Source organism: Leptonychotes weddellii, chromosome 3 (assembly GCF_054177405.1).
Source record: "Leptonychotes weddellii isolate Sample4059 chromosome 3, ASM5417740v2, whole genome shotgun sequence".
NCBI classification, from domain to species: Eukaryota; Metazoa; Chordata; class Mammalia; order Carnivora; family Phocidae; genus Leptonychotes; species Leptonychotes weddellii.
The window spans coordinates 99,591,449-99,618,905 of record NC_138371.1 but is presented as its reverse complement, the minus strand read 5'-3'; the positions used below and the strand labels follow the sequence as shown (position 1 = coordinate 99,618,905).

General features: G+C 50.3%; 1 protein-coding gene across 5 annotated transcripts in view; it reads left to right on the top strand.

Annotated features, from left to right (window-relative positions):
- Positions 1–4,157: 4,157 nt before the first annotated feature.
- Positions 4,158–27,457, top strand: part of LIMS2 (LIM zinc finger domain containing 2) — a 38,255-nt gene continuing 14,955 nt past the window's right edge. The window contains exon 1 of one of the 5 annotated variants that reach the window (XM_081814672.1): positions 4,158–4,327. Coding sequence is in view for 3 of the 5 variants with exons in the window: in XM_081814670.1 (XP_081670796.1) it covers positions 21,241–21,326 (86 nt within the window). In the remaining 2 variants the exon portion in view is untranslated. Of the gene's footprint in view, positions 4,328–7,970; positions 8,252–20,348; positions 20,468–20,764; positions 21,327–22,712; positions 22,826–27,457 lie in introns of those variants that run through there. The other 4 variants (XM_081814671.1, XM_081814673.1, XM_081814670.1 and 1 more) reach the window with 4 other exon arrangements.

Here is a 27,457-nt window from a genome sequence, read left to right as displayed (position 1 = left end):
TAGGAATAAACTATCTAAAGGAGTGTAAGACTTGTATGCTTAAAACTACAAACATTGTTCGATGAAATTAAAATCTGAATAAATGGGAAGACAACCCACGTTCATGAATCAGAAAACTCTTTTATAGTCACACTTACCCTCTGCCCCCATCGTTTCCAATCCCTGGCAACAACTCACCTGTTTTCATCCTCTATACTTTTGTTATTTCAAGGTTGTTGTATGAATGGAATATGTTACAGTATATAATCTTTTAAGATTGGCTTTTTCCAGTGGGCATAATGACCTTGAGATATGTCAAGTTGTTGTGTGTATCAACAGATCATTCCTTTTTATCCTGCCTCCTTATGTAACTCTCGAACATTTTTAGAATTCCACTTTGATTTATCTATAGTATTTTTTTTTTTTGGTATACCTCTTTGCATAGATTTTTTTTTTTAGTGGTTGCTCTAAAAAGTCATATTATACATAGCTTAGGCAGTTACTAATGTGGACATTTTACTCTTTTGAGATAGTGTTATAGGTCCCTGAGGTTTTCTTCACTTTTTTCAGTCTCCCGCTCTGTGTTCAGTTTGGGTAGTTCATATTCTATGCTGGGATTTCCCAATATGGTGGAAATAGGCATTATTCTTTGCCTTATGTGAGTGCCACGCACTATTCCCCTGGATTCTTCCAGGTGTCTCTTTCCTGGCCAGGAGCACACGCATGTGCTTATCAGTACGCAGCTGAAGACTGGAGGGGGGTCCCCTAGAGGTATTTGGAGCTCTCTCTCTGTGCAGCCTTCTCTTTTCGAACACCAGTGCTGCAAAGTCTAGCTGCCCCAGTCCCCTGGACTCTCAGCTCCATTTCTTTGATTAAGGGAGTCCATTCACCTCTACCTGGCTTCCTCTTCCGTGGACGAAGATCTGGAAATGCCCTCGAAGCACTGAGCTGGGACCAGTTGTTTGTTTCCTGTTTCTTATGATCATTGTCCTTTGCTGCCTGATGGTCAATATCTTGAACACATTAGTTTTACATATTTTGTCTGTTTCATATATTTTGTCTGGTTCCTGCTGCTTTATTGTGGTTGGGTACAGATGTCTCCATAATTATTTTTTTTTTGGGGAAAATAGTTTTCCTAAAGATACATTATTATGTTAATATGTCATAATTTTCTTATTGATTTTTAAATGAATTAATAGCTAAGAAAATGTTTCATTTTAATTTCCAATATGGTAAATACTGATAGATGTAGCCCATGTAAATAAAATCTCTTTGGTATCCTCAGTCCTTTTTTAAGAGTATAAAACAAAGTCCAAGAAGTTTGAGAACTGCTTGCATAGATGAGTTTATTTAATCCCTACAAATCTTTATGAAAGAGTTACTATTATTATCTACTCTATTTTATAGATAAGGAGACTGAGGCGCAGAGCAGTGAAGCAGCTACCTAAGATGATAACAGTTAGTAAGTGCAAGACCGTCTTTGAACCCAAGTGGTTGACGTCACTGTCTGTGCTCTTCAAACCACATGCCACACTAACTGTGGGTTTTTCAGCTTGTTTCATGTCTCAGCTTCACAGAGGAACATTAGCTGGAGGCCCCTGTTCTCCCACGAATCTCTTCCCACCCGGCAGAATCCTTGGGCTCCAAGTGTGTTCATGTTGCCAACTTGGGGTGTCCCCAGGGGAAAAGACATGTGGTTGATCTCTGCTGTGCCCGTGCAGGCTTGGACTTCACCCTAATGGACTGGAACCTAACGACAGATGTGCCAGTGGACCTGTGGCTTAGCTCGGTGGTGCTTGTCAGAGGCCCCAAGCCTCCGTTTGCACATGCACATTTAATGGAACAACACCCGTGCTGGTCAAAGTCACTGGGCCTCAGGGGTCCCCAGACCTGTCTCTCCTGGGGCAAGCCTTGGATTAGCGTACAACTACAAAAGTCTGAAATATGGAAGACAAGTTTGAGCACTAGTTGCCCTTTCAAACAGATTCTTTTTTTTTTTTTAAGATTTTATTTATTTTTGAGAGAGAGAGAGCGAGCACAAGAAGGGGGAGGGGCAGAGGGAGAGGGAGAAGCAGGCTCCCCAGCAAGCAGGGAGCCGGATGTGGGGCTCGATACCAGAACCCTGAGATCATGACCTGAGCTGAAGGCAGACGCTTAACCTTAACTGATTGAGCCACCCAGGCGCTCCCAGATTCTGTTTTTAAAAGAATTCTTTCCATAAAGATTTCTTCATATTATGGATTCCTGGGGTGTAAATAAACTTTTTTATTTATACAAATTCAATTCAGAACTAGCTGTGTTGAGTAAAACGATATTTGAGATGCTGGAGCAATAAGAGTGATACGCACTCTACCTTCAGGCAGCTCATAGGAGTATGAAACAAGAATGTTTAAAATGACATCCTAACCAATATTTACTGAGCAGTTTCTCTGAGTAGAGCCCTGTTCTTGGTCCAGTGGATAGAGCAGTGAACAAGGCAAGAGTCTGTCTTGGAGAGTTTACATTTTGGTGTATAGCATATTTATAACATGGAAGCAGGTTATTTTAAACAACATGGCAATCCAGCATAACATCACTGGTTCCAACAATGAGTTGGGTGCTTTTTGTATATCTAGCCAGCCTTTAGTTGGGTGCCGTGTTGCATAAACAGTTTCAACCTCAAGGGGTATAAAATTTGATTGAAAAACAAAACCAGGGATGCCTGGATGGCTCAGTCGGTTAAGTGCCTTTGGCCCAGGTCATGATCCTGGGGTCCTGGGATCAAGTGCCGCATTGGGCTCCCTGCTCTGCGGGAAGCCTGCTTCTCCCTCTCCCTGCCTCTCCCCCTGCTTGTGCTCTCCTCTGACAAATGAATAAATAAAAATCTGTAAAAAATAAATAAATTTAAAAAAACAAAACCAGTTATCCTCAAAAGTGGAATCTACAGACTGTATACATAGTACCCGTGAATGCCAGCCCCCTCCCCCGCAAGTAGCACAGGTTGGAGGAGACCTAGGGACAGTGTTATGTGCAGCACAGTGTGAATGATGCCCTGGAGCTGTCTAGCCGGGCAACTCCGATAAGTGCTACACGGGGTGGGCATCTACCATGAACAGATAATGTGAAATTGCAAACACAAAAGGATCACAATTGTGCACACAATACCCCCATGCAGATAAGACTGGAATCAAAATATTGTTGGCACCCATCTTTGGTGGTGAAATTAAATTCTATTTTCTTTCTTTCTGAAGATTTTATTTATCTATTTGAGAGACCGAGAGCACAAGCAGGGGGAGCAGCAGGAGAGGGAGAAGCAGGCTCCCTGCTGAGCAGAGAGCCCAACGACGACTGGGACTCCATCCCAGGACTCTGGGATCATGACCTGAGCCTCTGGCAGACACTTCACCGACCGAGCCACCCTGGTGTCCTAACTTTCTTCTTTCTATTTCTGGGCATTTCCAGGTACAATGAAATTTTTATAGCAAAAGATTAGAAAATAATTAACTTAAAATCATGTCAATAATCCTGAGATTTCTCTCCTCTCAGGGAAAATAATAACTGGCAAGAAGGTGTCTTAGTAAGTGTTCTTGGGTCATTCAAAGTAGTTGCGGGTTTTCTTTTCTCTGTGCCCTTGTAGGGCTCGGTTTTGGCCCGCGTATATGCTGTAAACATCAGGCTTCCCCAAGGGGCTCATGAGCTCAGGAGTTTAGTAAATGCTCATTTTTTTAAAATTTTTTTTATTTTTTAAAGATTTTATTTATTTATTTGACAGAGAGAGACACAGCGAGAGAGGGAACACAAGCAGGGGGAGTGGGAGAGGGAGAAGCAGGCTTCCCGCTGAGCAGGTAGCCCGATGCGGGGCTCGATCCCAGGACCCTGGGATCATGACCTGAGCCAAAGGCAGACTCTTAACGACTGAGCCACCCAGGCGCCCCAGTAAATGCTCATTTTAGCGGCCGCCAAACAGGTGCCCCCCCTGGCGGCTGGTTGCCCCTTTGCTGGTCTCTCTGAATGCGGTGGGCGGCTGTCGCTCCTTTGTTCTGTCGTCCTGGCTGCCCAGCCTGCAGGGGAATGGGCTGTCAGTGGCCCGCCCCGCAGGCACCTCCCCAGGGAGGCCGGCCTTCCTTCCTGGCTTCCTCCACCCTCTCCTGACCCCAAGGTGCCCCCGGCCCAGCCTCCAGCTCCAGCCGAGCCTCCTGCCCAGTGAGAGGTGAGGCTGGAATATCTGGGCACCCGTCGCAGCTGGACACTCCCAGCTGCTGCCCAGTCCTTCTCCAAGTGGCTGTGCCATTTCCGCCAGAGTAGTGGCTGGCGGTGCTCAGGGAAGGAAGCTGCAGAAGGAGGAGGAGTGGCGACTCAGCCCCCTGAGGTAGACACTGCGTGGCGTCCGAGTGGTGCTTTTTGCTCTCAAGATGTGCATGGGGCCCGGTCCCTGGTTCTCCCCGCCATTCCCTTTATGTCCTCTAAGTGCTCATGCTAATGTTGCTAATGTTGGGGTAAGGGAACAGCCCCAGGGTGGTCTGCCTCCAGGTTTAGCCTCACACACCCTTAGGTGGCCTGTGAATGGGGGAAGTCAGCTTACCTTGCTAGGCCTTCCACAGGTGAGGCCAAGTCTGGACAGTTTAGGGTTGGGGAGCATGGTAGGGGGCACAGCTGGTCTTTATTCTGCACGGAGGTTGAAGATACTCCGATGGGAAGACTGGTGGGTTGGCTACTCTAATGGGAAAGAGGAAGCAAAATAAACCCCAGCAAGTGGAAGAGAGGTGTGCTTAGGAGCAGAGAGAGGCTGGAGACCCTGCAGGGAAAGAACCCTGTGGTCACGGGGCACAGGTAATTCTTGTTGGATGACGCACGCTGTGATGCTTTAAGGTGCAAGAATGTGGCATTTCTGAATGCTCTTTGGGGTTGTTCTATAGGCCTCTCTTGTTCCAGACCTGTAAGTTGCATCAAGCCTGTCCCAGAGCTAAGGTAAGAGAAATGTTATTTTCCTTGTCAAAGGCCAAGGCCAGCCAGTCTTTGCAAAGCAGTTGTGAGCTCCGTGGCCCTGTTCTAAACTTGGGTAAACCAGACTCTGGAGAAGCGTTCTGTGTTCTCCACAGACTAAGAAAACCTCTGAGTCTCTTGTCGTTTGTTCTGCAAATGTTAAAAGAATTAGTGGATTATGATTCTGCCTTAATCGTAATCAAACTTCTTTCACCGAGCTCTGCTTGGGCCAGGAAGAAGTAAGGTCATTTTGGGCTGGTCAGATGACCTGTGTAAGAGTAGATCTCGGTTCTGAGGGCATGCTCACATTTTACAGTAGAAACAGTTAGTTGTTAAAGCAGCAAACGCTCTGCTCTCTGGGGGTACATAGAGGTGGGTGTGCTGCCCGCTATTCATTTTTGGCCAGCCTCCAGCTAGAGCGGTCCAGCTTTCCTCTGGGCGGTCCAGGCGCTTCCCGGCCCTTCCCTGGGGATTATCACAGACCACTTCCGGAATTAAGTTTGGACTTGAAGGAACTGGTTAATTCCAGTTATGCACTACTGTTTAACAGTGGCCCAGTTGGGCCATCCCCAGTGCCCTGAGAGGGAGATGCCTAAACCAGATCCGGGGGGAGAGACCCTTTGGGCAGAACTGTTGGGGTGCCCTCGTGTCACATGGGCCATCATTAAACAAGCATGACACTGGTCTTGCGTGCTGGGAAGGCACACTGGCTCCTGCTGGGGCCTGGGCCATGGCGAGAGACCCTGAGATTTCCTCAGGGCTGCAAGGCCTTCTTGGTCCCCACTGTCACATGGGAGAGGGGGTTTGGCCCTAGACACGGGAGGAGGCCACTTGAGGTGGCCTTTGTGCTACTAATTAGGCCAATCTGGTCAAGGGAAGCCCTGCCCCTCCCTTGGCCCTGAGCCCTCACCCCTGCCTGCACCCCTGAGCACTGGGCTGGCTCAGGTGTGGTTGTCAGCTGGAGAGGGGGAGTGAGAGGGTGGTGTGGGGCAACGACGGAAATGCCCTGTGAACAGGGTGCTCACAGCTCCCTGAGCCCCAGAGGGTATTATGTCTATTCTTGCTTAGAATCTCCCACCTTTCTAAGGGTGGAATCCAAACGCTAGGGTGGCCCTCGTGCTCTGGCCCCCTGGCCCCTCTCCCTTATTTCCCATGCCCCCTGCCTCCCTGTTCTCCAGATACACGGCCTTCTTTCTGACCCTTGAGCTCCCCAAGCCCGTCCCACCTCAGGGCCACTGCCCTTGCTGTTCCCCCTGCTAGCTCTTTTCCTCATTCTGGTTTTAGCTCAGATGACACTCCTCCGAAGCCCCCCCACGTTGTCCTTTTCTTTGCAGCACTGTCCCTGCCTAAAGTCATGTCTATGTTTTGTTTACTGTTTGTCCCCCACCCCATGTCCTCTGGTTCCCTGCTTTGCCCCCAGTGCCCCGAATAGCATAGTTGCTCTCGAATGAATGAGTCCGAGTGAGTGAATGTGTGAATGACCACTGCTGGACAACTGCAGCTCTTTCCTGCCAGTTTGACCTCTGGCTTCCCTGTAGGAGGCTGGCCCATGGCTCCTTGGATCCTCCATATCTCCAGCAGAGCTGAGCGATGCCCACAGACGCCACTGAGCTCTTGCTGAGCTTGCCCGTGGCCCAAGGATGAGGCATGCTGAGGGGCTGGGTCAGCAGCAGAGGGCTCTGGTTTGGCCACAGGCACATCCTCCTGTGCTTAGCAAGCATACTAGAGGACGCTCGCAGGCTTTCCCCTGAGGCAGGGAACAGGTCCCTTTGGTGTTCTCCTTTCTACTTTTCATCCTTCTTGGTTCCTAAAGAACCCCAATATTCAATGAACCACCCAGCTGGGCAGCCCATTTCTGGTGCGCAGCCTCTAGCATCAGCAACTGTGGAAAGCGTTTTTCTTAAAGAGGCAGATGAACCAAGAAATCATCCATACTTGAAGCTTAGTCAACCATCGAATTACAGTTAAACACTATCAGCTAAGACACAGCTGCAAAAGAACTAAGAAGTGCCAAATGCACCGGTTTCAAGATACCAGCGACTTAGGAGCAGATGCCTTTTCCAGCTCATTTCTGTAGATGGAAGTCCGCACGTCACTCTGAATTCCATCGCTTACATGTGGGTTGCTACCTTGCACTGTCATTTCTAGACAGTCTTCATCTGTTGCCGAGCTAGAAGTAATATGATGTTCAGCAGGGTTAACATATCAGGCTGCTCAGTCCTGGCCTCACAGTGTGATATTTGGGCTGCTTCCAATCATAAGCTATGCTCCACAGCCCAGCTAGAAATACCTGCCCGTAGGCCGGGAGACTGAGAGTTTTTTGTTTTGTTTGTTTGTGAAATGATTTTCCCAGAAGAGATTCCCTAAATGGTTTTGTATCACAGGTCACTTTAAACAGCTCCTCTCTAACTTGTCAGTGGTGCTTCATCATGGAGAGGAGTGCTTGGTTCTCCTCCCCAACTTGGGCGTTTGGTTTTCTCGTTGTAAAGTACCTTTTGCTTGGTGAGGGGTTACTCGCATACTTGGATGAAACGGTTATTTGCCCGGGAGGGCACTGATCTGGCATCTCAGTATGCCGTTGGGCTCACGACTTGAAGGGACGTCGTTCGACCTTGGCCTCCCTGGGGGCGGGACCCCGCGGACCAGGAGTCCCCAAGTGCCCCGCCCCGGGAGGGAGTCGGTTCCCAGAAGCGTCTGTTTGAGGAATGAAAGCGTGAAGGTGACCCCCTTTCTGATTCGGGGCTGCCGTGGGAACTCAGGGCTTGGAGCCAGCGGGGAGGTGGTCTCTACATCGTCCTTCTATGTCCTCCAATCCCCTGTCCCCCGCCCGTGTTCACGTTCCTGGGCAGACCCGGACAGCGGAGGGGGAGCGCCAGGCAGGGCGTCCCGGCGGGACTGGGGGGCTCGTTCGCGGTTATTATAACTTCACTCCCTTTAAAAGGAAAACTATGCCCGGAATCCGGGGAGGTGGCGAGCGAAGCCCGGGCGGGGAGGACGTGACCCGCGCCCGCCGCAGGCCAAGCGCGGTGTCCCCAGAGCTAGGACGGCGCGAGTGGCGGCGCCCACCCCTCCGCCCCCACTTCAACTCCCCCCCCAACCTCGCGGGCGGGGCGGACCCCACCCCCGCCCCCCTCCACCCCCACCTCGCGGGCTGGGCTGGGCTGCGGGCGGAGCCGCTCTTGGCCTTTTTTGGGCGTCTCCCTGCTTCGCGCCCGGGACCTGCTGGCTGGTGCTCGTCTGGCTGCTGAGGCGTCAGGGGGGGTCCCGAGGCGACCCCGGGCTCAACGCGCGCGACCACCATGACGGGAAGGTAACAGCCCCCCACCCACGCCAAGGGCCGGGAGGGCGCCTGTCTGGGCGGGACTGCGGGACCGGACCCCCGCCCCGACCCCTGCCCTCTTCTCCTGGGAAGCTGGCCGATCCACCTGCTGCGCCTCCTGCCCGGCCCCTCGACCACGGCTGGCTGCCAGGGTAGCCCTGCCTCTCAGGACCGGGGTGCCCCTATCCCCCGCTGGTGTCCGGCCGGGGCAGGTGAAGCTCCTGCCCACCGCACCGCCTACCCCTCCAAGATGGACAGAGTTAACCCCTCACTAACAGAGAACCAGGGCTCAGAGGGGCTGGGGCACTCGCCCAAGGTCACAACCAACTAAGCAAGGCTTTAAAACCAGACTGTTGGCTCCTATCAGCTTCCCTGACCCCCAACTGTGTGATCCTGCAGAGATCTCATTTTTGGAGCCTCTGTTTCTTCCTCTGTAAGCCAGAAATGGTAAAAATTTAGAAATGGTAAAGGGTCTATGTGAAGGCCTGGCTAGAACTCTGCCCAAGCACAAGCTGTTTGGGGTGGGGTGGGGGCAGGACATTCCCCCAGGCCTGGCCCAGCTGGGGCTCTCAGGCCCTGTTGCCATTTCACAGATGAGGTAACTGAGGCCACAGAGGCCGAGTGACTCAGGAGGCCGGTCACATGTGCACTAGTGTCTGGCAAGTGTTGGCCTCTGCAGTCCTTTCCGGAACATGGCTGAGTACAAGTGCATGACTCACGGCTAGGTGGGAGGGGATGGTCTCTGAGGCCCAGCGGCCCCCTTCCAGCCAAGTCCTGGCAGGAGGATGCTCTTTGACTTGTGGCTTGTGGACTGAGAAAACCCTGTGGTTTTGCTAGGGAAAAGGGCTCCGAGAGGCAGTGCCCAGGAGGGAGCAGCTACAGAGGGCAGGGTGGTGGCCCCAAACCTGGGCGATGTGCAGAGTGGTCACCAGGAGGGCAGGGCCACACTGGCCTGGAGTAGGAGGACAGCTGGGACCACCCAAAATGGCACGTATCCTGTGACCCAGTGAGTCCTGTGCTTCCGATGCACTTGGCTGCCCACTCCCATCATGGCCTGAGTCTGCAGACACGACCGGCCTTCCGGTGCTCACCCTTTCCGTGTGCTTGCCAGCCCCTGGCTTTCCCGCTGCCTGCAGGGCTCCCCTGCCAGCTGCCTGGTTGCCCACCTGTGAGCTTTCAAGGCAGCGAAAGGAGAGAGTGAAACAGGGACAGCGCCAGGAGCAGTGCAGGCCAGTGTTGGGGGGGGTGGGACGTGTGCGATGCGGAGACTCAGGCACAGCAAACCCCCTAATAAGGCAGAGCCACACGCTCCCAGCTTTGGCGGCAGCTTCCACCCTGACAGCCTGCAGGGCTGAGGCAGAGCAGAGACTGAGGTACCTCTGTTCCCTGGGCAGGGGTCCTGTGGCCCCTGAGTCCCTTGGGCCTTCCAGGCAGATGGAGACCATCAGGTCAGCCGGCCGACAGCCCAGCAAGAGAAGCTGGGAAGGCAGGGAGGTGGTGGGTGCAGGGACCAGCCTGCCTTGCTGCAGGGGTCCAGAGAAATAACGGTCATCAAATGAAGCAAGGACCAGAGAGCACCTTGGAAAACACTGGATAGAGTTTTTCCTTGTGAAAGTAACACTGCTCATCTCAGAGAGTTAGAAAAAACCAGAAACAGAAAAGATAACAGGAACAGAAAAAGAAAGAAAACACCCGCAGTTCCACTCCTCAGAGATGCCCTTGGGAATATTTTGGTGGCTTGCTTCTTTTCTCGTGGTGTCTTTTCCTGCTCATTTGCTTTTCGCAGCTGTGAGCCGTCTGGGAGCATAGACTGACACCCTCCCTTGAAGTCGGCCTGCCACATGCAGTGCCCAGGCCAGGACTGGCTCGCCTCCCCCTCCAGCACAGGTGTGGGGCCGGGCCAGCTGAGGAATGGACGTCCGACCCGACCATTGGGGTGGGCGAGGTTTTTCCTGTCCCAGAAGCTGTGGAGTTTCATTTGTACTCTGTTGCGTGCCACCTTGACCTCTGCATGTCCACTGCCCCCATGAGACGCCGGGATAGTACTCACACCGGGATCCTGGTTCTCCACGCATCCCCGCGCGCGGCCTAGAACCAGGCCGACCTTTGGCAACAGCCCTCTCGTCGTACACCTCACACACCCCTGGGGCTCTCCCTGCCAACTGCGTGAAGTGCCAGCTCCCCACGGGACCAGAGTGGGCAAGGCCAGAGGGAGGGCAGTCGAGAGCCAGTGAGGGGGCCTAGAGTGATGTACACGGCGGTGCACTTTGGAAACACACCTCTGGGTGCTGCTGAGGTAGGGGTGGTGTAGGAGGCCCACAACAAGGGGGGCTCCTCCTCAGCAGCCATGGGGATGGGGAAGAGGAGCTGGATCAGGGGGTATGGGAGCTGCAGTTGGAGGACCTGACCGAGAGGATGGAATCCAGGAGGAAGCCCATTTGTGGTGGCAGGCATGGGCACGGAGCTAGTTTGGGCCACGAAGGATTTGAAGAGCTATGGCAAGTCCAAGAGGAAGCACTGGGAGGCGGCTGGATAAGAGGGTCTGAAGCCTGGGAGAGGACTGAGCCGGGGAGAAGGGTAAGCGAGGTCTTGAGCATGGGTGTGGTTAGGGAGGGGCCATGCTGTGGGATGGAAGCTCAGCCCTGGTGTGCGGCCCAAAGACTCTGGATCTTAAAAACACCCAAGGCTTTGTCCCAGCTGAAGGGTCCTTTGACATCACCACTGATCCACAGGGAGGATGTTAAGACCCAGGCAGGGCATGCCCCTGCTCGGGGATCCAGCCTGTCAGGAGGCACTCCTCCAAGTGCAGCCTAGGACATGGCGCCCACAGCCGGTGAGCTCAGTGGCTTGGCCTGCTGTAGGGTGGGGTCCCTCCCACCACATGACCCGTCGTCTGCGGAGGCTGCCGCGCGCCAGATTCCGAGCTGGGGACTGTGCAGAGTGGGGCTGCTAGATAGATCCCTGTCCTCACATCCACCCGCACACCCGCCCTCCACAGTGCTCTCAACCGCTCGCTTCCCACCTTCCTCAGGAGCATGCCCAGCGGCCCCCTTGGCAGCAGAGCTGAGGTGTAGCTAGGGTGGCAGCTAGGGCCCTCGGAGCAGCGCATGGAGCAGTGTGAAGCAGATGACGAGTGCCGCACAGCTGGTCCCTGAGCCCCAGGCGAGGCCCGGTACCACCTGTGACCGCTCACCTCCTCCCTTACCCTCTGCTTCCGGTGTTGACTCCGACCCTGTGAGTGCAGTGCCGTGGCAGACAGAGGGCCTGATCTGTAGTGGGTCCAATCCCAGGCTGAAAATACCCCCACCTCAGCTCACTTCACACTACCAACATGATGCTAACCGGTTCACGAAATTCCTAAAAATTCAGCAGTCAGCACTTGGGGCCTGGGGCGAGTTGGCCTGCCCCCCACTCCCCTGCTCCGTGGAGAGGGGCCGGGCTTTCCATGCACCGTGGCTGTCCCCCCTCTCAAGCTGCACTGGTTGGCTCTGCTCCATCTGTCACGTGCGCATTCGGACGTGCGTGTTCCTTAGGTCTTCATTTCCGACTAGGGCGGACAGAGGGAGGCACCTTAACTCTCCTTGTTCTGTTTATTCAAATCTTTTAAATTCCTGATGATGGGGGCGCCTGGGTGGCTCAGTCGTTAAGTATCGGCCTTTGGCTCAGGGCATGGTCCCAGGGTCCTGGGATTGAGCCCCGCGTCGGGCTCCCTGCTCAGGGGGAAGCCTGCTTCTCCCTCTCCCACTCCCCCTGCTTGTGTTCCCTCTCTTGCTGTGTCTCTCTCTGCCGAATAAATAAATAAAATCTTTAAAAAAATAAATTCCTGATGATGAAAATTTGCTCAAGATGACCTAATAAGGTGAATATGTTAATGAGATACTTACACGAGAGGACAATGTATCCCTAAGATGACATGACTGAATGAATGTATGTAACACCAAAGATGTGTCCACACTGATGCTGGAGTTTTAAATGAAGATAAAATCGTTCAAAATCAGATTTCATGTGGGGTAAGAAAGTTGGAAAATGTCATTCATCTGAGGCGTACCAAAGGACCCAGCCTCCTGGTGAGCCAAGGCGGGAGGTGTGGGTGGGGGAAGCTGGCTCTGGTGGAGAGGCTGTTCCCGGTGGTGTTGCGGGCTGCCCTGGGGACGGCACTCACTGCTCAGCCACAAGGGGGTGGCAGCCCTCCCTCACAACTTGCTGGTGGCCCTGGCCTCGGTCCCTGCCTCTAGTAAGCTATGTAGTATTCTTTTTTTTTTTTTTAAAGATTTTATTTATTTATTTGAGAGAGAGAGAATGAGAGAGAGCGAGTACATGAGAGGGGGGAGGGTCAGAGGGAGAAGCAGACTCCCTGCCGAGCAGGGAGCCCGATGTGGGACTCGATCCAGGGACTCCAGGATCATGACCTGAGCGGAAGGCAGTCGCTTAACCAACTGAGCCACCCAGGCGCCCCAGCTATGTAGTATTCTTTACTACACGTGTGCTTTTTGTTTTATTTTATTTTATTTTATTTTAAAGATTTTATTTATTTATTTGAGAGAGAGAGAATGAGAGAGAGAGCACATGAGAGGGGGGAGGGTCAGAGGGAGAAGCAGACTCCCTGACGAGCAGGGAGCCCGATGTGGGACTCGATCCAGGGACTCCAGGATCATGACCCGAGCCGAAGGCAGTCGCTTAACCAACTGAGCCACCCAGGCGCCCTACACGTGTGCTTTTTAGACATTGGTGATATAATTCACATACCATAACTATTTCAGGGAGTATAATTTAGTAGATTTTAAATACATTCACCATTTGTGCAACAACCATCACCACTAATTCTTGAACATTTTCATCACCCCCAAGACACCTCATGCCCATGTGCAGTCAATCCCTAGCTCCTGGCAGCCATTAATCTACTGTCTGTCTCTATAGATTTGCTTGTTCTGGATATTTCCTATAAATGGAACTATATATTATGTGGCTTTTTTTGGCCTGGCTTCTTTCATTTAGCATAATATTTTTAAGGGGCATTTATGTTGTAGTATGAATCAGTACTTCATTCCTCTTTTGGGGGGGTGCAAATAATATTCCATTGCATGGCTATACCACCTTTTGTCTATGTGTTCATTTGTGGTGGACATTTGAATTGTTTCCACATTTTGGCTTTTATGAATAATGTTGCTGTGAACATTTCTATATATATTTTCCCGTCTCTTGAGCATATACTTCGGAGTGGAATGGCTAGATAATATGATAATTCTATGTGAAATTTTTTGAGGAATTGCCAAGCTGTTTTCTGAGTAACTGCATACCTTACATTCCCACCAAGAAATGGGGAGGGTTCTAATTTTCTCCACACCCTCACTGACACTTATTGTTTGTTTCAGTGAGTGTGAAGTGGTAGCATATTGTGTGTGTGTGTGCTTTTTTTTAGATTTTATTTATTTATTAGAGAGGGACAGAGATAGCGACAGAGATAGTTAGAGAGAGCATGAGTGGGGAGAAGAGGGAGAAGCAGGTTCTCTGCTGAGCAGGGAGCTGGACTCAGAGCTTGATCCCAGGACTCCAGGATCATGACCTAAGCGGAAGGCAGATGCTTAACCGACTGAACCACCCAGGCGCCCCACATTGTGGTTTTGATTTTCATTTTTGTAACAACTTGTCATGTTGGGCATCTTTCCATGTACTTATTGGTCACTGGTCTTCTTTGGAGAAATGTTTATTCAGATTCATTCCCTATTTTTAAATTGAGTTGTCTTTTTATTGTTGGATTTTAAGAGTTTTTTATGTAGACACTTACCAGATATATAATTTGCAAATATTTTCTCCTATTCTGTGGATTGTCTTCTAACTTTCTTGATAGTGTCCTTTAATGCACAAAAGTTTCAAATTTTGATGAAATCCAATTTATCTATTTATTCTTTGATTGCTTGAATTTTTGGTGTCATATCGAGGGAAGTGTTACCTAATCCAAGGTCATGGAGATTTATACCTATGTTTTCTTCTAAGAGTTTATACTTTTAACTCTTATATTTTGGATTTCAACCCACTGTGAGTCAGTTTATATACATGGCCTGAAGTAGGGGTTTAAAACCATTCTTTTGCATGTGGCTACCCAATGGTCATAGTATCATTTTTTGACAAAACTATTTCTCCTCATTAAATTGTCTTGGCAGTCTCATTGAAAATCAATTGATCATGGATGCGTGGGATTATTTCTGGACTCTCAATCCTATTCCATTGATATATGTGTCTGTCCTTGTACCAGTACCAGACTGTTTGATTATTACTACTGTGAATCTGTAGTAAATTTTGAAATTGGGAAATGTGGGTCCTCTGACTTTGTTCTTTTTCAAGTTGTTTTGGTTATTCTTTTTTTTTAAATTTAATTTAATTTTATTATGTTATGTTACTCACCATACAGTGTAGTGATCCACAATTCATTGGCACTGGGTGTTTTGGTTATTTTGTCTTTTGCACTTCCATATGAATTTTAGGATCAGCTCGCCCATTTCTGTAAAAAAGGCAGTTGAAATTTTGATAGGGTTTGTGTTGTATCTATAGGTCAATTTTGTGGGGGGAAGGTATTGGCATCTTCACAATATCAAGTTTTCCAATCCATGAACATGGGATGTCTTTCCATTTATTTAGGTCTTCTTTAGTTTCTTTCAACAATGTTGTATAGTTTTCAGCGTATAAGTCTTATCCTTTGTTGGTTAAATTTATTCCTAAGTATTGTATTCTTTATGATGCTAGTGTAAATGGAATTGTTTTATTAATTTCATATTCATATTACTTATTGCTGGTAAGTTTTGTATATTGATTTTTTTATTCTGCAAACTTGCTGAACTCATTTACTAGCTATAATGGTTTTTCTTGGGGTTTAGGGTTTTCTGTATATAAGAGTATGTGGTATGCATATAGAGATAGTTTTACTTCTTCTTTTCTAATCTAGATACATTTTATTTCCTTTTATTGCTAATTGTCCTTGCTAGAACCTCCACTGCTATGTTGAAAAGAAGTGGCAAGACTGGACATATATGTCTTGTTCCTGACCTTAGAGGGAAAACTCTGTCTTTTACCATTAAGTATGATATTAGCTCTGGGTTTTTATCTGGCTGAGGAAGAACCCTTCTATTCCTAGTTTGTTGAGAGTTGGGTTTTTGGTTTGTTTTTTTAAATCATGGAAGTGTGTTGGACTTTGTCAAGTGCATTCTCAGCATTCGTATGATGAATTAAATTGATTTTGGATGTTAAACCAACTTTATATCCTGGGATAAATCTCATTTGGTCATGATATGGAGTACTTTATATTGGCTGCTAGATTCAGTTTTGTTGAGAACGTTTGCATCTGTATTCATAAGCGATATTCATCTGCAGTTTTCTTGTGATATATTTTTCTGATTCAGGGTAATGCTGACCTTATTGAGTGAGTTGGGAAGTGTTCCCTCCTGGTAGATTTTTGAGAGTTTGTGAAGGATTGGTGTTAATGCTACTTAAACATTTGGTAGAATTCACCAATAAAACTATTTGGTCCTGGGCTCATCTTTGTAGGAAGATTTTTTTAAAGTAATCTCGAGACCCAACGTGGGGCTCAACCTCACAACCCCAAGATCAAGAGTCGCATGCTCCATCGAACTTACTAGCCAGGTGCCCTGGAAGATTTTGATTATGAATCCAGTCTCCTGTTGTTGGCCTATTTGGATCTTACATTTCTTGTTGATTCAGTTTTGGTAGTTTGTATCTTTCTAGGTATTTGTCCATTTCAGCTAGGTTGTTTGATTTGCTGTAATTTAGTTTTTTATAATTGTTCACAGCATTCCCTTACAGTCCATTAAGTTTCTCTAATGTCCCTTCTTTCATTCCTGATTTTAGTTATTTGTGTGTTCTCTTTTTTTCTTGGTTAGTCTAGCTAAAGGTTTGTTAGTTTTGTTGATCTTCTCAAAGACTCACTTTTGGTTTTTTTGCTTTTCTTTATTTTTTTTTTCTAAACTCTGTTTCACTTATTTCTGCTCTAATCTTTATTGTTTCCTCCCCTATGTGTGCTTTGAGTTTAGTTTACTCTTCTGTTTCTGGTTTCTTAAGGTGGAAGGTTAAGTTATTAATTTGAGATTTTTAAAAAATATATAACTATAAAGCTATTTTGTACTATACAACTATTTGACTATTATACAACTATTTTTTAAAAGTAGGCTCCATGCCGAAAGTGGGGCTTGAACTCATGACCCCAAGATCAAGAGTCACATGCTCTACTGACAGAGCCAGCCTGGCACCCCTATTATACAACTATAAATAACTATAGTTAAAACTATGCAACTATTTACAAATATAAATTTTCCTCGAACACTGCTTGAGCTACATCTCATAAATTTTGGTGTGTTGTGTTTTCATTTCAAGGTCTTTTCCAAATTCCCTTGTTTTCTTCTTTGACTCAGCAGTTCTTTAGGAGTGTGTTGTTTAATTTCCACATATTTATAATTTCCTAAATTTCCTTTTATTATTGATTAGTGATTTTATTCCACTGTGATCTGAGAATATGCTTTCCATGATCTCAATCCTTTTAAGTTTCATGAGGCTCTTTTTATGGCCTGGCATATGGTCTACCCTGGAGAATGTTCCATGTACACTTGAGAATGTATGTTCTACTATTGATGGGTGGAGTGTCCTATAGATGTCTTTTAGGTGTAGTTTATGCCTTCTATATCCTTGCTTAGCTTTTGTGTAATTTAGTCTATCCATTAAGAAAGTTGAGTTTTGGGGCATCTGGGTGGCTCAGTCAGTTAAACGTATGCCTTCGGCTCAGGTTATGATCTCAGGGTCCTGTGATCTCAGGGTCCTGGGATCAAGTCCCACATTGGGCTCCCTGCTCAGCAGGGAGTCTGCTTCTCCCTCTCCCTTTGCCCCTCTGCCCCTCCCCCGCTCGTGCTCTCTCTCTCTCAAATAAATAGGTAAAAATCTTAAAAAAAAAAAGTGGAGTATTAGCATGTCTATTATTGCTAAATTATCTATTTTTCTTTCATTCTACCAATTTTTGTTCCAAGTATTTTGAGTTTATTATTAGGTGCATATATGTTTATACTTGTTATTTATTTTTGATGGATTGATGCTTTTATCCCTATAAAAGTTCCTTTATTGCTCTTGTAACAATTTTTGTCTTAAAGTCTATTTTGTCTGAAGTTAGGATAGATAGCCACTCCAGTTCTTTTTTAGCTGCTGTTGACATGGTATATCTTTTCCATACTTTTACTTTCAAACTATTTGTGTTTTTGTCTAAAGTGAATCTCTTATAGAAATCATATAGGTAGATCATGTTTTTTAAAAAAATGCCATTTGCTAATTTGACTTTTAATTGGAGAGTGTAATCCATTTACATTTAATGTAATTATTTTACATTTACCATTTACTATCTTTTATATATATCTTATGTTTTTTTTGTTTCTCAACTCCTACACTATTATTGCCTTCTTTTGTATTAAATTATTTCATTATGTTGTTGTTTTTAAATCAAATGGGAAAAATAGGTTGATAAATAAAAAGTATATTTATATTGTCTTATATTTTTATCTATATAGTTACCTTTACTATGTCAAGGTTAAATATACTTCGCTGCTTTTTATTTCTTCATGTGGATTCAAATTATTGCCTAGTGTCTTTTAATTTCATCCTGAAGGACTCGTTTTAGTATTTCTTTTCAACTGCAGAACTTCTATTTGGTCCCATTTAATAATTTCTATCTCTTTATCAATATTCTCCATTTGGTGAGATATCATTCCCATACTTTCCTTTAGTTTTTTAGACATGGTTTCCTTTAGTTCTTTGAACATAATTAAAATAGCTGATCTAAAGTCTAGTTAAGTCTAATATTTGGGCTTCCTCAGGGACAGTTTCTGTTGATTGCTCTTTTTTTCTGTGGAAGGGTCACACTTTCTCATTTCTTTGTATGTCTTATAATTTTTTGCTGAGAACTGGACATTTCAAATAATATGTGGCAATTCTGAGATCAGATTCTCCCCCACTCCTCAGTTTGTTGTTGCTACTTGTTTGTTTAGTGACTTCTTTTTAAAATTTTTTTTTTAAAGTTTAATTTCTATTTTATTTTTTTAAAGATTTTATTTATTAGAGAGAGTGAGTGAGAGAGATCACAGAGGGAGAGGGAGAAGCAGACTTGCTGCTGAGTGGAGAGCCCGATGTGGGGCTTGATCCCAGGACCCTGAGATCATGACTTGAGCCAAAGGAGACACTTACCTGACTAAGCCACCCCGGTGCCCGTTTAGTGACTTTTCTGATCCAATTCTGTGAAGTCTGTATCTCTGTCATTTGTGACCACTGAAGTCTCTGCTTGGTTAGTTTAGTGGCCAGCTAATGGCTGGACAAAGATTTCCCTCAGTGCCTGAAACCAATAAGTCTTTCAATCTTTGCTGAGGGCACGAAGCGTATGTTGGGGCCCACCTTCAGCATTCAACTGGTCAGTTTACAACTCTGCCTTAGCCTTCACTCCTGCTTACACAAGCCTGAAGGTCAGTCAGAAGTGAGAGCTTAGGACCTTCTTAGTTCTTCCCTGAGCATGCAAGCAGTCCTGGGCTTTTGCATGGCCTTCTAGAGTCCCAGGAATATGTTGGTCCTTTTCAAAGCCCCTAAGGACATCCCATTCCTCAGTTTTTCCTTTTAAGCTTTTTGATTAGTCTATTGTTGCTCTCACTGTTATCCATTGCCCATGGCAATGACAGCTATGATACCATAGGCAACTACCATAGTAGGATATTTGAAAAATACCCCCTAAGAGAGGCTTTTAGCATTGGGTATGTGTGAGTGAGGTCACAAAAAGACAAGACTTTCAAATGGAGTCTTCCAGAGAATGAAGTTTTGAAGGAGCTCCAGCTCTGTCTGCTTCTTAATTACTGGGAATGTGGGATGTTATTTTTCAAGGCAGCCATGGAATTATGGTATAGGGGTCATGGGTTAGGATTAGTTAAAACACCACAAAGCTCACTGTTCTTACCAAAATTCTTGACCAAATGCCCCTGGGTTACTGCAAAACTGTGGTTAATTGACAGAGTTCCAAAAAATTTTTGCTAGTTTTTTCATTGTTTTTATGGAGGGACAAAATTTCAAAAGTTCTTACTCTGCCATTTATACTGATATCATTCTTATTATGTTTTTACAACTTTGTCCTCTGGAGCCAGAGTGCTGGCTGGGGACACCTGCATGGCTCTGACACCCACTTCTGCAAGACAGGTTGCAGAACTGGGGGGCTGGGGCACAAGGCTGTACAGAGATTCGGGATTTGGGCTCAAACAGACTTTAATTTCCTTTCTCAATTTCTAGCCCCTGGTACTTCCTTTTATAGTAAATATTTGTTGAATTGATTAGGGCTCGGTAACCTTGGACTTGAACTTCATTTACAAATTATGATGCACAAAACACTTGTGGCTATAGCCTCTGTCTCTGGTTTACCCGCAATTGCAGAAACCCTAAATAAATGTTCCCTTCTTAAATGATATTGTGGCTCTTGGTGAGTTCTGGGTTCCAGAGTTCAGAATTTCCCCATAGGAGGGGCTGAGTGGGGCTGGTAGGAGGGGCCCTGGCCCTGGGGCATTGACTTCAAGATGCTATAACAAAACTTTCTAGTTAGCTTTCTTAAGCATTCAGCTATCCACATCAGAGAGTAGGAGGTGATCTTTGTCCTTGTTGGCTCCTCCAACCCCAGCCTCTCTATGCCCTTTTGCCCCTACAGCCACCTTTAAAAAAATATTTGTTGAATTGATCAGTGCTTGGTACTTTTGGAATCGAGCTGCATTTATAAGTTATATTGCACCCAATGCTTGTGGTCATCTGGCTGTGTTTTGGAGCTGACCCCCAGGATGGTTAATGAGTTTGGATTTGCTGGATGAGGTATGCTTTTTGGTATGTGGGCCCAGCATCTGAGTGCCAATGGATCCTCTCCAAAGTTTCCCTCCACCCCAGTGTAGGAGGACCCCGCTGTTCAGAATGATAGCTACTGTTTTTTTCTTTTGAAAGGCAGAGGAAGATACTGCTCATACTTTCTGACTTTACTAGAAGGGTTTTTCAGGGAAATGGAATCAGTGTGAAAAATCTCTGTGAGTGCTCTGGATCCTTATTTTACGCTGACCAGAGCGTCCGCTCCGCCAGCCGTGGCCACAGCTCAGACGCTGACCTTGGGTGTTTGCACTTGGATCACAATAACCCTGCTGATCTCTTCAGGTAAAAATGCATGGAAATCATGCCTTCCTGGCGGTCTTCTATCAAACTCTGCTGCTTCTGCTTTTCCCGACAAGTTGGGGGATAACCTGTTCTCTGAGCTTTGACAGCATGGACCTCTTTTGGGTGCTTGGCAATTTGTTGGTCGGATCCAGGGGACCAAGGCTGCCCTGGTCTGGGTTTCCAGGTGGCATTTGCAGCGCAGGCTCTCAGGGAAGGGAACAAGGCAGAAGGTGGGCATGTGTGTGGGACTTCCTCACCAGCTTCTTAACTGTTTTCTAGGATTCCTAAGCCAGATCAGTCCCATACTGCCCTCCTCAGCCAAGAGTCCATCATCAGCATGTCAGGGGGCTTAGGGTTCCCTCTCAGGCTCCTCTGAGCCTGGGACCTCCGGGCATCCTGGCCTGCCACTATGGACCTCACCTCAGTGCTGTTTGGGACCTTCCCAGCGAGTCACCTCCCCAGCCTGGACCCAGCCCCGCCAGCCTCTCATTTCACTGTGCTGCCCCCGCCGCGCGAACAATATCCTTTCTATTTGGAGTTGACTCCGCTGCCCTTTGGAGATCGCAGTGTGTAACGTGAGCTCCTGTCCAGAGGGAGTGGGGGGAGAGGCGCCCCCTGCATGCTGGCCTGTCCCGTCGCCGGCGCGGGGCTTGGCCGGAGGTGGCTGCCGGGCGCCCTGCCGCTCTCGCCACCGCCTCTGACGCCCGAGGCCGGGGTGGTCGCGGGTCCGTTGGAGCAGGGCCGCCCCGCAACCGGAGGAGGAGGCCCGCACCATGGCAGCCCGGCTGGGAGCCCTCGCCGCGTCGGGGCTCTACCGGCGGCGCCAGCACCGGCAGAGCCCACCGCCCACCGCGCCGGGGTAGGTGGCCAGGGCCGGGCGGGGTCGGCGGGGACAATGGCCGGAAAGCTGCGGCTGCTGGCCTTTCCTCGGACACCCGGCTTGGCCCTTCTGACGGCAGGAACCCGTCCGCCCGGGGCGTGGGGACAGCGCCTGGGTTGGCGATAAGGTTGGGGGTAGGGTGCGATTCGTCTGGTGGGCTTGATGTCACCTGGGATAAACATTCTTGGGCAGGACGCTGAGAATGGGGTGTTAGAGTTAGGTCGTCCCATGGAACTCCCATTACTGCGTTCAGACTGGGATCGTTTCATTGCCACTTTAGAGATGAGCAAACTGAGTGGTGGAGGGACCTGCTGGACATCACCCATCCTCACCCATCCAAAAATGACTACACTGTGATTTGAAGCCAGTTTGGACTGACTCTAAAATCTGAACTGCTTTATCTCATGGAGAATTACCAGTGTAGACAATTGATGAAAGCCTCCTTTGGGGCAGGAAGGGGAGCCTGTGGGCTCAGGGTGCAGCTCAGGGCATCTGAGGAGATGAGTTAACCTGGGGTGGGGAGGGTCCGGGAGGGCATGGAGATGGTGGTGGAGCCACTACTGTGGGTGTCAGGGGCTGGGGGCTGGGCCCCAGGGGCCATCGGGGTGGAAACTTCTAGTAGAAAGTTGGGGAGAGAGTGATGAGGGCTGTGAACTTAGGGTCATTGGCATGGAAATGACGGGTGCAGCCCCAGAGGAGGAGGTGGGGGAGGAACAGCGGGAGAGGACCTGAGGTTGGGGGGGGGGGCAGTCAGGGAAGAGACAGGGAGTAGCAGTGACAGAGGCGAGGGGGGACCTGGAGGACCCAGGGAAGAAAGGAAGTCCGGGGGGCTAATGCTACGTGGGGAAAATCCAGCCTGCTCTGAGCTCGCTGTGTCCCCATGGTCAGAACAGCCTACTGGAGAGGTAATTAGGACTGAGCTACCAGAGACATCTGGGGCAAAGGACAGAGCAAGGAGCAGAGCATTGGTGGGGGGCGGGGGTGGGGGCGGAACGGGGAACACAGGCTGCTGAGCCGCCCCTGTTGCACACCCGGGATGGCAGTCCCCTTATGCACCAGGACGGGGACCGGACAAGCCCATTGCTCAGGTGGGGAGCCTGAGGCTCAGGGTGCCAAGAAACTCACCTGAGCGTGGCAGTGCTGGAAGGGGATCCCTCACGGGTAGGCCTCTGGATGTCCTTGGACACTCGTGGAGTGAGGGTGTGGTATGGCTCCCAGGGCAGTGAGAGGCCAGAGGCCATGCTGGAGAAAGATTTCACGGTATAGACAAGGCCAAGATGCAAGGAGGGCATGTGGGCGTGGTCATGAAAATCAGGCTTCAGGAAAGTCCCCTGCATGCAGGCACATGTGTTTATGTGCTACTTGTCTTTATTTTTCTGTGAACTGCTGGCCTGTGCCCTCCCTCAGCCCTCTGATATGCGCGGGACGGTTTTAAAGCACACCTGCTTCCAAGTCAGTGAAGCTGCCCGAGCAAAGAGGTACGGCTGGGGCTTCAGGAGAAGCCATGTCCCACAGCTCCAAACAGACTGGGAAGATGTTTCTGATGGTGTCAGTGCCTTGTGTGCAGCAGCCCGAGGCAGCATGTAATTTTCCAGTGTTCCCGAGGCTGAGGGTGGGCCTGGCTTGGTGTCAGTTCTTGTTTCCTGCATGCAGCCGGGTACCCTCATGAGGGGGTGGCAGGGAGGGGGCCCCGGCGGTGCCGGGGGCAGCTTCCACTCGAGCTTCAGAGGTCGTGCTGCGGTGGGATCCCTCTTTTCTCGCTGCAGTTGGAACAGTGCCCGGCCACAGACCAGGTTCTCAGTAAAGATGTGTCAGATGAAGGCGCGGGGGGTGCGGGGTGGGGGGGACTGCGACCAGCTGCCAGTTATGGGGCTGTTATGGGCCGTGCTCGCAGGTGTCACCTCACTGAATCCTCCCAGGTGGCCCCTGAGGTAGCTGTTGCTAGTCCATTTTACAGATGAGGAGGCCCAGGTTCAGGGAGTGCCCTGAGGCAGAGCACATGGCCGCAGCTGAGCCAGGTGGGCAGCCTGGTCTGCCCAGCCGTGCAGCTCCCGCGTTGGACTGATCACTGCTCAGACGGTGTGGCCTCGGTAACACTGCCTCATTCTTAAGTGTGAACGGACCCCTGTGGTGGCCCCTGCCTGTTGCCAGGCCCTCCCCCTCTCTCTCTAGGCTCAGATGGGTGTGAGGCTGGGGTGGGGCAGGGTCTAGGGTTGTTCTTCTTTCTTTTTTTTAAAGACCTTATTTATTTATTTGAGAAAGAAAGAGAGAGCACGAGCAGGGGGAGAGGCAGAAGGAGAAGCAGGCTTCCCCACGGAGCAGGGGGCCCGATGCGGGACTCGATCCCAGGACCCCAGGATCATGACCTGAGCCGAAGGCAGACACTTAACCAACTGAGCCACACAGGCGCCCCAGGGTCTAGGGTTGTTAAAAAAACCCAAACAAACAACGGAGAGTCTTGAATGGCTGTGCCTGTGTAAAGCCACCACGAGCTGAGGGGACAGGAGAGAACATGGTCCATCCTGTGTGACTCTTAGCAGCTTCCTGATCCTCTCTGTACTTCAGTTTCCTTATCTGGAACCAGCAACGTCTCCTCACAAACAGTGGGATCCGAGAGGGCTCCCCCCACCCCACCCCAGTCATTGTAAAGTTCGGTGACATCTTATCAGCCAGTGACATCTTGCACCAGCTCACAAACTGGCTTGTATTGCGCTTTCAGGATTGAGAGTGTTTTGGGGTGCTGGGAAGGGCTGGAGAAGAGGCACGAGACGGCGTGCTCTTGTACACCCTCTGGTCACCGGCCATGCCCTCGGCAGCGTGAGTGTCGTCCGGCTGGGGCAGGATGGTGGGGTCTCCTTGGGGGAATAACTAGGCTGACTTTGTGCTCCCCATTCTTGGCTGGAATGTGTGAAGGAGGATGTGGAATGTCCATGTCTCCCACCCTTTGCCCTCTGGCAGGGAGCGCGGGCAAGCTGCAGGCCTTCCCCAGCACTGGGCTGGGGAGGAGGTGCTCTGGAAGGCTCCCAGAGTTGCAGGGAAACCAGAGGTCTCTACCCAGTGCTTAGCCTGCCTGGCGCTGGGCTCAAGGCACTGCACGCTGTGAGCTCTTCACCCCGGCTCCGTGAGGCAGTGATTGGTACCCGGGCGCACCTCTCTGCAGATGAGGCCCAGAGAAGCTGCTACCCTTCTCCAGGTCCCCCAGCTGATGGCGGGCGCTATCAGGATTCAACATGGAGGCATGAGCCCGGAGCCCCCTCTTGTGTCATCGCCTCCTGCTGGAGATGGCTGGCATTTCTCTGACGGCAACATGGTTTAGTTGTTAGGCACATTTGCGTGTCTGTCCATCCGTCTGTCTTAGGCCAGTGTGTTGGAGTGTTGTCCGTGGGCCCGAGCAGGGTGGTGTGGGGATACAGTCCCAGGAGTGCCTTGGGGGTGCTGCTGCCCCCCAGGACTTGGGCTGGAGTGGCCAGTGTGTGGTCCCCTCCATACCCCACCTTCCTCTGCCAGGGTTTGTGCAAGGCATGTAGGGGACAGATGGCAAAATCCTCAGCCGGAGGTGCCCAGGGACCCAGCCGGGGAGCTAGACACAGACCAGTTAAAGACCAGCTGCTCTGCTTAGGGGACCAGGTGAAGATGAACAGGAAGGTAGGGAGTGGCCGGCTGCTGTGGGGGTGGTATCTTTTAGGGCCCTGGCCAGGAACGCAGTCACCGTGAGATGGAATCACAGGGGAGAGTTGAACAGAGGGTCTACTTACAAGGGCGGAACAGTTGAAGGCTGGTCAAGTGTCTGGGCTAGCGGCAAGCGAGTGACAGTGGCTGTGGGGGTGGGCCACCTAGGAGGTGTGGCTTTGGCAGAGAAGGCAGCCTTCGGCAGCTAGTGGAGGTGGGAGTTGCATCAGCCCCACTGGGGGCCAGAGGGCAAGGGGTCTTGGGAGGCACAGGGGCTCTGCCGGCACTCACTTGTTAGGACCCAGGGCTCTGGGTTTAAGCCGCAATCCAAAAGCCTGGGGGCTGGACTTGAATCCTTGTTTTGGCTTCATTTTCTGGTTCCTTTGAGTGGGGAATTCCAGATCCAGAGTCACAGGATTTCCTGTTGATTTCTCACTTCTCCAAGACCAGCAAGGTCTTGTGCACAGCCGGGAGTTGGAACTTCCTTCCACCACCTTGGGTGTGTGTTGTGGGAGGACAAGGCCACTAGACTCACAGGGCTCTCCAGTGGGAAAGCATGCCTGTGTTGACGGGTGAGCCCAGCCCTCCGTGGCGGCTTAGGCAGTAGCTCGTCAGCCGCGTCTGACCCACCTTGTGGAGGGTGTTGGGGAGGGCGCAGGGTGTGTGTTGGGCGGGGGTGGCTGCTTCGTGCAGACCCTCCCTTGCATCTTGGGCTCTGCCTGACTCTTCCTGCCACCTTCCTACTTCCTTGCACCGGTGGCCAGTACATGGACAGAGAAGGTGGCTTTGGTCCCCAAAACACACCTGAGGGCAGGCTGAGACATGCAGCAGTGCCTGGCAAGGCTTCTGAAGAGCCCTCTGGCCCTGCCCCTCCCTGCCACATGGTTTCCCAGGCTGAACAGAGAGGGCGTCCTGCCTGGGGCCCCCAGCCCAGCTTCAGCCAGTGTGTGCGCCAGCAGCCCTGTTAGACCCACTGTCCCTAGCCCACACCCGGACCCCGGGCCGGCAGAGCCCTCTCCCACCTCCTGCGCTCATCCTGCTTAGGACGGACACTTGAGCACCCCAGCCAGAGCTTCACTCACTCGAGAACTCCTCTCAATGCTGGGGCAGCCAGGGAGGGATGGGATTCATACCCCAGCAGGCAGGACAGGCTGGAAAGACATTCTCAGGAGCAGGCAGCTTGTGTCCAGTCACTCTATGCGCCTACCTGACGTTGCCAGCTGGTTGCATCTGTCCTTGCTGAGCTTGACTGTCCTGCTTTGCCCAGATATCCAGGCAGCCACCACCCATTTGTCGGGGGTGACACTTGAGACTCTTTGCTACCCGTATAACAAAAGGCATTGGGCATCAGCGTGTTGGAAGGTCATAGAGGCTGCCAGTCCAACGACACAGCTCTTCCGGGCCATGCCTCGGGGCCCCTCAGCATGCGTCTGGCGCAGTGTGGGCATTTCCCCTTGTGGTTCAGTTTGGACTCTACTCCTCCCAAAAGGAAGCCTGCCACTTACCCCAGGGACGGCGTTGCCCACCCTGGATGAGGAGGTTTGCTCCCAGCCTGCTCCTATCCCAAAGAGTCACACTCTCACCTTCTCCATGGTAGGGTGGTTATATGTTTCTTTGGGGGCAGGTGATTTGCAACTAACTCCTGGTGCAGAGGAAAGAGCCATTGCAGTCCGACCAGTCTGGGTTCAAATCTGGACTCTGTCATCTGCTGTGTGAGCTTGGGCAAGTTGCCTAACCTCTCTGAGCCTTAGTTCTCTCATCTGGAGGGGAGGGTTGCCTCAGGGATTAAACGAGTGGATTACAGAGCTACTGATTTGTGCCTGGGTGAATTCTATACCTGAGAGACTCTGGTTCCCTGAGACGAGGCGATAGGAGGCACGAGAGGGAGCTGAGGTGGCCACAGACACCCCAACACATGGGCCAGCATGATGAAGACTGAGCAGCCTGGGAACCAAGCAGAGACGTTGGCAACTACTGCACCATCCTTCGTGGGGGCTTACTCTGGGCCAGGCATGAGCTGAGTGCTGACACGTGTCCCTCATCTAAAGGGCCTCTCACCCATCTTATGGTCTTTCCATGGCTGGGAGTCTAGACCCAGAGAGTGAGGTAGAGCCCAGGCCACCGTGAGAGTGCCGGTCTTGAGCCCTCGCTGCTCTGACCGGTGTGTGCCTGGCTATGGCCCAGCCGCGTCTGATGCTCCATGGAAGTGCCTGGGGGCTGCAGGGCATGGCGGAAAGATGGGGGCTTTAGAGTCTGGAGGGGTGCTGTTCTCTAATCCAGGCTTTGCCTCCACCCACTGTGGCCCTCGGGAAGGACACTAACTCTCTGCAGGCCTTGGCTTGTCCATCTGTAAAATGGGGATGCTGTGTTGGCCTAGTAGGGTTGTCGTCTGGGAATACATACTGTAGCCCCTGGTGTGCGCTGGCACTTAGGATGCCCGT